Source organism: Chiloscyllium punctatum, chromosome 16 (genome assembly GCF_047496795.1).
Source record: "Chiloscyllium punctatum isolate Juve2018m chromosome 16, sChiPun1.3, whole genome shotgun sequence".
Classification (NCBI taxonomy): Eukaryota; Metazoa; Chordata; class Chondrichthyes; order Orectolobiformes; family Hemiscylliidae; genus Chiloscyllium; species Chiloscyllium punctatum.
Genome location: NC_092754.1, coordinates 18,139,767 through 18,150,218, shown reverse-complemented (window position 1 = coordinate 18,150,218; position 10,452 = coordinate 18,139,767). Strand labels below are relative to the sequence as shown.

Genomic DNA, 10,452 nt, shown 5'->3' with positions numbered 1-10,452 from the left:
ACCACCCCCAACCTCCATATACAGCATATCATCCGTCGTCATTTCCGCCACCTCCAAACAGACCCCACCACCAGGGATATATTTCCCTCCCCTCCCCTATCAGTGTTCTGAAAAGACCACTCCCTCTGTGACTCCCTCGTTAGGTCCACACCCCCCACCAACCCAACCTCCACTCCTGGCACCATCCCCTGCAACCACAAGAAATGCAAACTTGCGCCCACACCTCCCCCCTTACCTCCCTCCAAGGCCCCAAGGGATACTTCCATATCCGCCACAAATTCACCTGCACCTCCACACACATCATTTATTGCATCTGCTGCACCCGATGTGGCCTCCTCTATATTGGGGAGACAGGCCGCCTATTTGCGGAACATTTCAGAGAACACCTCTGGGATACCCGGACCAACCAACCCAACCACCCCGTGGCTCAACACTTCAACTCCCCCTCCCCCTCCACCAAGGACGTACAGGTCCTTGGACTCCTCCATCGCCAGACCATAGCAACACGACGGTTGGAGGAAGAGCACCTCATCTTCCGCCTAGGAACCCTCCAACCACAAGGGATGAGCTTAGATTTCTCCAGTTTCCTCATTTCCCCTCCCCCCACCTTGTCTCAGTCAAATCCCTTGAACTCAGCACCGCCTTCCTAACCTGCAATCTTCTTCCTTACCTCTCCGTCCCCACCCCCACTCCGGCCTATCACCCTCACCTTGACCTCCTTCCACCTATCGCATTTCCAACGCCCCTCCCCCAAGTCCCTCCCTACCTTTTATCTTAGCCTGCTGGACACATTTTTCTCATTCCTGAAGAAGGGCTCATGCCCGAAACGTCAATTCTGCTCCTTGGATGCTGCCTGACCTGCTGCGCTTTTCCAGCAACACATTTCCAACTTGATGTCTTACCTACAGATGATCCTATATCGGTGATGTATGTAATGTGTTGGTTTTATGTGGATAGCAATATCATTTTATATCATATCTTTGGGAATGTGACTGGAATCCATTGGTTCACATGGCCCAATCAGCAGAGTAACTACTAACAAAATAACACTGAATGAAAAATTCTCATCACATTGCTTCTAGTTCTTTGCCAGTTAACTGATATCTGTGCAACTGTGAATTTACTTCTTTGGTCTATACAGTCAAATGCACAAAACATTTAATGTAGTAGTTTGAAGTGTCCCTACAATGATCCAGTAACAAAGAGTATTTATATCAGGCATTCAATGAAGGACAACATTCTAAGGTGAAACAGGAATGTAATTAGACAAATTGCACATCAAGCAAATGGAGCAGCAATTTGCAACAAGTAACTAAGCTTCATCAAAGTGGATTTCAATGATGGACTCAAAGAAGAGAGTGGTAGTGATGAGGTGAATTCCAGAACTTGGGTCTCGATGGCTGAAGCCTTGGCCTCAACTAATAGGACAAAGAAAGGCACAGATGAACAAGAAGTCAGAACCAGAAGAATTCAGAGACCCAAAGGGGTTGTTGGGTGTAGGGATGTGCAGTGACACAGCAACCCTGAATGTTACATAATGTAGCAATGATTTGAGCACATGCAACATTCTGTGAAGGTGTTCACTTGCTCAGCTGCACAACAATCTTGAAGGGAGAACACAGTGCAGTAAACAAACAGTCCACTATAAAGAGAAATTGAAACAAAGATTTACTGGAGGAATGGCACTGATAAGGACGAATGATGCCATGAAAGGATGTGAACACTACTTAAGCCATTGGTAGACCATGAGTCAGTGCAGATCAGCATTCACAAAGGATGAAGGATACTGAATGCAATTTAGGCAATGGAACCAGAGTTTTTTCCATAAGAGTAGAATAGATTTTTTTTGTCATTTCTACCATATATAACTGATACGGTAGACAACGAGACAGCGTTCCTCCAGGTCCAAGATGCTAATAGACAAAACAAACTACACGATCATACAAAGGGCGGCATAAAGTGCATATGAAGTGAAAAACATGCAAATTACAGTGTAATAAAAAAATGATAATTAATAGACATTGTTATAGCAGCAATTCAAAGTCGTGCAAAGAATGAGTTGACATTTTTATAGTGTAGACAATAGGGAGGCTGACTATTATGGGGAGGCAATGGCCTAGTGGTTTTATAGTTGAACTATTAATCCAGAGACCCAAGCAACATTCTGGGGTTCAAATCCTGCTGTGGCAGATGGTGAAATTTGAATTTAATAAATATCTGGAATCAATTATCTAATGATGACCATTAATCCATTTTATATGGTGGCTCAGTGGTTAGCACTGCTGCTTCATAGCACCAGGTACCCGGGTTCGATTCCAGCCTCGGGCGACTGTCTGTGTGGAGTTTGCACCTTCTCCCAGTGTCTGTGTAGGTTTCCTCCGAGTGCTCCGGTTTCCTCCCACAGACCAAAGATGTGCAGGTCAGGTGAATTGGCCATGCCAATTTCCCCATAGTCAGAGGGAAATAGGTCTGGGTAGGTTACTCTTCAGTGGGTTGGTGTGGACTTGTTGGGCCGAAGGGCCCGTTTCCACACTGTAGGGAATCTAATCTAATCTCAAAGGAGCATTGGAATAGTCAAATCTGGAGATAACAAATACATGAAAGAATATTTCAACAATACTTGCGATGGAGCAGTTGCAGAGATGGATGATATTATGGAAATAGATTATCTTTTTAATGAAACAGATATGCATTTGAAAGTTCAGCTCAGGATCAAATGTTACATTGAGGATATGAGCTACCTGTTTCAGCCTGAGATAGCATCCAAGGATTGAGATGGAATCATTTAAGCTTAAATGCTGGACATGCAGTCTGGCAATACAGAGGCAGTGGAGGGGTTGAGAGAGGTGTTGAAGAGGTAGAGCTGGGTATTGTTCATGTACCTGTGAAAAGGAACCTGACTTCATGGCTTCAGGTGAAGTTGCTTAGAGGTAGCATGTGCAAGAGAAATAGGAAGAAATACTCAGAGAAAACCTTGGGGAATTCAAAGTAACAGAAGCAGAAAAATAAATCTTTGCAGGAAATTATCTGGCTATGACTGAATAGATAAATTATGGAGACAGGCAAGGTCTGTCCCACCCAGCTCAATTACATTGGAGAGGCTTGGGAGGAGGGCAGTGTGGTCCACCTGTCAAAGACTGTGGAGAGATGCAGAAGGATGATGGTAGCTGGTTTATTATGGTAATTGTCACAAAGAATGTGGCTTTGATTAGTTTCTATTCAGTGCTGTGGCAGAGGTGGAAAGTTGTTTAGAATTGTAGGAAAAATGTTTGAGACGTGTAAAGTGAAATGTAAAAAACATTTCTTCATACATAGTAATAAAATTCACCATCATTTCTGCAGTAGCACTTTGCTGAAATAAAACACATGAGGGGAAAAAAAACCAGAAAGCCAAATCCCAAACCAATCCCCAGACTGCTGATAATCCAGGAACTTTCCAGTGAAGGACACAAGTTCATGAGTCCCTGACGTCATTGGGCAGCTGCTTTCTAAAAGAGCTCAAAGATTTCTCTCATACCAGCCCAAGGCCAGAGAGACAGAATCAAGGTAAGGAGAACACAACCGAGTCCCAGATAACATCTCCAGCTCCTCTTATTAAAATCACTAATGTCTGGTGTTGTAATAAAATGTGCTGTGTGGTGTGAGATGGATGAGTGTCGTTTCAGTTTGTGATGTTTGTAGTTGCTTGGAGATTTGTTGGTTGTTTCTTTCAGTGTGCCTGTTTTTAGCATTGGAATATAGCACAGTAAAATATTGCTGTGAGAATAAGGTTCACAAGTATATCTTTAGAATGTTACTAAATTGAAGCAGAATTCAGATGTTTAGTTAATTTCCATTTCTCGCAAATGATGATTGAAACAAACTATTGGGCTTATTGCATGCTGAATATTTACTGCATACACTGATGTGTTTTATAATATTACAATTAATAAAGCACATCATCATAATCTGACTAACATTTGAGAAGTAATTATTAAACAGCATCATTCTCACAAAATTCTCACAATGGAGCCATGAAATAATTCAATTGCAATTTTACTTTTTTTAAAATAATGCAGATAACTTTAAAAATCTCAATCATAATTTTAAAGAAATTGATGACATTCCCATGGTACATGAAAAATTACATCTGTGCATACTTCCTGTCAACCTTTTCCATTAAGGATTCTTATGTCACTATTTATAAGAGAAAGTACCTATATAAACAGTCACACTGTATTGACATCATTCCACCAATGGAGATACAGTACTGCAATGCCACTACTGGTTGGAGGGAACAATTAGAGCAGGATAAGTTTATATAAGTAGATTTTCTTATAAATGTTGACAAATGAATTTATAATAAAACATAGAAACAACAATCATGTATTATTTTAGACTGGGATTGAATTACTATGGAGAGGCGATGGCTGAGTAGTATTAATGCCTTCTCTCAATCTCAGTATGTAAATCCTGCCATGGGGATGCTGGAATTTGAATTGAATAAAAATCTAGAAATATGAGTCTAATGGTGATCATGAAACCACTGTCAGCTGTTGGAAAAAGCCCATCTGGTTCACAAATGCCCTTTAGTGGAGGAAATCAGCCTTCCTTACCTGATCCGGTCTACATGTAACTTCAGACCCACAGCAATGTGGTTGACTGCTAATTACCATCTGGGCAATTAGGGATGGGTAGTAAGTGCTGGCCTTATCAATGATGCCCACATCCTGTGAATGTCAAATAAAAATTATAGCAGAGAAACAGGCTGTTCAGCCCGCCAAGTCCCTACTGGTATTTACATTTCCATACAAGGTTCCTTCAGCCCTCTTCATTATCACCCCAGCAGCATGCTCACACAATTCCTACTTAGTCAGGTGTTTACCCAGTTTCCCTTCAGTCCATCTATTATTTTAATCCATAAATATCCAAATAAAAGCAAAATACTGGATGTTTAAAATATGAAACAAACACAGAGAATACTGGAGAAACTCATCAAGTCTGGCAACAAGTGTGGAGAGAGAAACACTTAATGTTTTGAGTCCTGTATGACTTCCAATTCTGAGGAAGAGTCACACTGGACCTGAAACATTAACTGTGTTTCTCTCACCATAGATGCTGCCAAACTTTCAGAGTTTCTCCAGTATTTTCTGTGTTTCTTTTTATCTAACATCCAGCTATTTGCCTCAATCTTTCTTGTGATGGCAAGTTCCACATACTAATCACTCTGTTGAGTAGAGCAGGTTCTCCTGCATTTCTTATTGGAATTATTATGAACTCCTGTATTAATAGTTTCTAGATTTGAACTCCCTACTATTGGAAACATTCTCTCTACTTCTACCCTATCATAATTTCATATGCTAGGTCAATCCTCAGTCTCCTCTTTTCCAGAGGACAAAAAAGGCCTGCTCAGTAATTCTTGAGAAGCATATTTTCTCATGGGCATGGGCGTCGCAGGCAGGGCAGCATTTATTGACCATCCCAGTTGCCCTTAAGTAGGTGGTGGTGAGTTGCCTTCTTGAACCGCTGCAGACAACCTGCTGTGGGTTGACCCACAATGCTGTTAGGGATGGAATTCCAGGATTTTGACTCAGCAATACTGAAGGAATAGTCATATATTTCCAAGTCAGGATGGTAGATAGTACACACAGCTGCTACTGAGCGTCAGTGGTGGAGGAGTGGATGTTGTGCCAATCAAACAGGCTGTTTTGTCCTGATGGTGTCAAATTTCTTAAGTGTTGTTGGAACTGCACCCATCTGGTCAAGTGTGAGTATTCCATCACACTCCTGACTTGTGCTTGTCAATGGTGGACAGGCTTTGGGGAGTCAGGAGGTGAGTTACTTGCCGCAGTATTCCTAGCCTCTGACCACCTCTTATAGCCACAGTGTTTATGTGGCGAGTTGAATTTATGGTCAGTGGTAACTATAAATAAACCAGGATGTTGATAGTGAGGGATTCAGTGATAGTAACACCATTGAATAACAAGGGTGATGAACAGATTGTCGCATTTTGGAGATGACTATTGCCTGGTATTTGTGTGGCATAAATGTTACTTGCTACCTGTCAGCCCAAGCCTGGATCTTGTTGCATCTGAATATGGATTGTTTCAGTATCTGAGGTGGAGCTGAAAATGTGTTGCTGGAAAAGCGCAGCAGGTCAGGCAGCATCCAAGGAGCAGGAGAATTGACGTTTTGGGCATGAGCCCTTCTTCAGTGTCTGAGATGTCATGAATAATACTGAACATTCTGCAATCATCGGTGAAAGTCCCCACTTCTGACCTTATGATGGACAGAGGGTTACTGATAAAGCAGCTGAAGATGACTGGGCCTGAGGAACTACACTGAGGAACTCGCGCAGAGATGTCCTGGAGCTGAGATGATTGACTTCCAACAACCACATTCATCTTCCTACCTGCCAGGTATGACTCCAGCCTGTGGAGTGTTTGCTCCCGGATTCCCATTGATTCCAGTTTTGCTCAGGCTCCTTGATGCTACACTAACAGGTGAGATGCAGGAAGATTGGAGTGTGGCTGACTTGGTGCCACTATTTAAGAAAGGTGGTAAGGAAAAGCCAGAGAACAGGTGAGCCTGACATTGATGGTGGGCAAGTTGTTGGAGGGAATCCTGAGGGACAGATTTACATTTATTCGCAAAGGGAAGACTGATTAGGGATATTCATGGATTTGTGCATAATAAATCATGCCTCTTGATTGAGTTTTTTGAAGAAGTATTGAAGAGAATTGATGAGGGCAGGGCGGTAGACGTGATCTATATAGATTTCAGTAAGGTGTTCGACAAGGTTCCTCATGGTGGACTACTTAGCAAGGTAAAATCTCATGGAATACAGGGAAAATTAGCCATTTGGCTACAAAACTGGCTCGAGGGTAGAAGACAGAGGGTGGTGCTGGAGGGATGTCTTACAGACTGGAGGCCTGTGATCAGTGGTGTGCCACAAGGATCAGTGCTGGGTCCACTACTTTTCATCATTTATATAAATGATTTGGATTGAGCATAAGAGGTATAGTTAGTAAGTTTGCAAATGATACCAAAATTTGAGGTGTAGTGGATGGCGAAGAAGGTTACTTCAGAGTACAATGGGATCTTGATCAGATGGGCTAATGGGCTGAGGAGTGGCAGATGGAGTTTAACTTAGATAAATGTGAGATGCTGCATTTTGGAAAGGCAAATCAGGGCAGGACTCAAGCACTTATGGCAATGTCCTGGGAAGTATTGATGAACAAAGAGACCTGCAAGTACAGGTTCATAGTTCCTTGAAAGTGAAGTCGCATATAGATAGGATAATGAAGAATATGTTTGGTATGCTTTCCTTTACTGGTCAGAGCATTGAGTATGTTGCCTGTACAGGACATTGGCTAGGCCACTTTTGGAATATTGTGTGCAGTTCTGGTCTCCTCCTATTGAAAGGATGTTGTGAAACTTGAAAGGGTTCAGAAAAGATTTACAAGAATGTTGCTAGTGTTGGAGGATTTGAGCTACAGCGAGAGGCTGAATAGGCTGGGGCTGTTTTCCCTGGAGCATCGGAGGCTGAGATGTTACCTTATAGAGGTTTATAAAATCTTGAGGGGCATGAATAGGGTAAATAGACTAGGTTTTTTCCCCTGGGGTGGGGGAGTCCAGAACTAGAGGGCATAGGTTTAGACTGAGAGGAGAAAAATATAAAAAAGACCTAAGGTGCAACTTTTTCACACAGAGGGTGATGGGTGTGTGGAATGAGATGCCAGAGAGGTGGTGGAGGTTGGCACAATTATAACATTTAAAAGACACTTGGATGGGTGTGTGAATATGAAGAGTTTAGAGAGATATGGGCCAAGTGCTACCAAATGGGACTAGATTAGTTTAGGTCCTAAACTTTAGGATATCTGGTTGGCATGGATGAGTTGGACCAAAGTGCCTCTTTCCATGCTGTACACCTCTATGACTCTGAATGTGGCCTTGATGTCAAGGGCTGTCACTCACACCTCGCCTCTGGAATTCAGCTCTTTTGCTCATATTTGAAGCAAGGCTGTTATGAGATCAGGAGCTGAGTGGCTCTGGCAGAACACAAAATAGATGTCACTGAGCAGGTTATTGCTGAGCAGGTGTTGCTTTATCCTAATAATCTATTGTGCACCTCCTCAATGCCTCTGTATCCTTGTTGTAAAGAGCAGACAAAGTAATCCATATATGGTTGAACATTCTAAATCCGTTTACCTTACTCTAATTTCTCCCATTTTCTATTCATTTTCACATGAAGTCTATGTTTGATCCTGTCTGTTTGTGTGTAACTCCATGGAGATCAACTAGTTTTCCTATAAATGCACACTCAAATAAATGTATTACCTCATGAGAGTTTAATTTAAGCTGGTATTTGAGTATTGCTGAAAAGAGACTCATTTGATTAATCTTTCTGTTTTGTAATCATCACAGTTGAAGGGGAAATCATACATTTTACTGGATAAGAGGAGCCAAACAATCATCAATCTCCACTCATGCAGAATGAATATTAGTTTTCCCCAGAATTGGTATTCTTGTAAATTGTCCTGATAAGTACAAGACAGAAAGCTTTAATAAAATGTCCTTTTCAGTAGTATTCAGGTTCTGTAGTACTAAGCCAGAATAGTAGGAAGGGTATAACAATTGACATTCTGTCTTGGCTGGACAAGTTTTCCCCTTCTCTCACCCATCACTGGCCCCTTGCTGGAAAGGATATGTGTGATATTTAATTGAAAAGAGGATCAGGACTGTGTCCAGTGTCCTCTTTCCCGCACGGTGATAATAACTGGCAACAGTCATTGTCAAACTTCCGTGCTGAGAAAGTTGACTGTAATTCAGCACAGAGTAAGTACCCCCATTCCAAAGCCTGTTTGAGTAATACTGAATCATATGGAGTGGAGCAGTGTAGGACAGGGCTGAGTCTAGAGAGCAGATCAGATATAGGGGAAGGTTGGATATGGTGGGGAAATGGGAATAAATGTGTAAGGAAAAGTCAGGTGTACAATGAAATTGGATATTGGGAAGAGTCAAATCTAGAGCAGGGTTGTGTATGGTAGGTTGGATGTAGGAAAGATTAGGTCTAGGACAGGGTCAGGTATGAAGGAACATCAGGTATAGGATAGTGTCAGGTATGTCAGATGGACGGATTTATGACAGGCTCAAATGTAGGAATGGGACTGGGTGTATAGGAGGGCTGGGTGTAGGATGGGGTCAGTGCTAAGAGAGAGTTGGGTATAGGGAAATGTCAGGAGTAGAGATGTAGTCAGCTATATGAAGGGTAGATGGGATTAGATGTAGGAAGGCATTGGGTAAAGGATGGGATTGGTGAGAAGATGACGTAGAGATATTGTCACAGGATTAGTAATCCAGAGGCTTTGGTTTAAAATCCAATATGGCAACTGTAGAAATTTAATTCAATTAATAAAACTGGAGTTGAAAGCTAATGTGAGTAATGATGTTGATGAAACAATCATCATCTTACATCATTGTTGTTAAAATCCAGCTGGCTCACCAATGTCCATAAGGGAAGGAACACTGCCATCCTCACCTCATCAGGCCGACTCATGACTTCAGACCCACAACTTCAGATCCTTAGCTGACCTCAGAAATGGTCTAGGAAACCACTCACTTCAAGGGCAATTAGAGATGGGCAACAAAAGCTCAGTAAATCCCATGAAAAAGAATAAATAAAACAGTGGGACAGGGTGTGAAACAGGTTTGGGTGTTGGGGAAGGGTGATACATCATTTACGTCTATGCTTTGAAACAATGAATGATCCCAGAAATTCTATTGCAGATGTCTGGGGGTATCTTTTCTCCCTTGGATAACCTGTACGATTTGGATAATGCAAACTGTCACCCTCTGGTCTGCCACCTCTGCTATGAGCAATATGAACACCCCTGTCTCCTGGATTGCTACCACACCTTTTGCGCCACCTGCCTGCGGGGCAGAGCTTCGGAAGGACGTCTCTCCTGCCCCCTTTGTGGGTAAGAAACATGAAAATGACAGCACAGTTCGCAATTGTTTCCATTTCAAACAAAACTTGCATAGTTCTCTTGAAACTCACTTTGTGAGTATTCAGTCCTGTGTGGCACTGAAGTGAAGGTTTACATTTATACAGCAACTTTCACAAACGTATTACAGACCTTTTACAGTGGGTAAACCCTCTCAAGTGTAGTCGCTGTCAGTTTGAGAGTCTTACCAGCAGCTACATGATTATGCCTAGATAATTTATTTCTAGTGAAAAATGAATATTAGCCAGAGCACTACGGGGAACTCAAACTGTTCCTCAAAATAATGTTGTGGGATTTTTTTACTTCTGTCTAAGAGGCGGACAGGGTTTCAATGTTTCATCTGAAAGAAGACACCTCCAACACTGAGGCATTCCCTCAGTAGTGCACTGGAGTATTAGACTAGATTCTGTACTCAGGTTTTCAGAGTGGGATGCCTGAGGTGGGAGTTTTCAGAGCCGGGAATGTT

The 10,452-nt window shown here is 42.2% G+C and overlaps 1 protein-coding gene across 2 annotated transcripts in view; it reads left to right on the top strand.

Annotated features, from left to right (window-relative positions):
* The first annotated feature begins 3,428 nt into the window (after positions 1-3,428).
* rnf207b (ring finger protein 207b) overlaps positions 3,429-10,452 on the top strand; it is a 40,021-nt gene continuing 32,997 nt past the window's right edge. Inside the window, exons 1-2 of one of the 2 annotated variants that reach the window (XM_072586328.1) lie at positions 3,429-3,546; positions 9,769-9,959. In XM_072586328.1, the coding sequence (XP_072442429.1) occupies positions 9,769-9,959 (191 nt within the window). In that variant the 5' untranslated portion in view covers positions 3,429-3,546. Of the gene's footprint in view, positions 3,547-5,787; positions 6,399-9,768; positions 9,960-10,452 lie in introns of those variants that run through there. The other variant, XM_072586329.1, reaches the window with a different exon arrangement.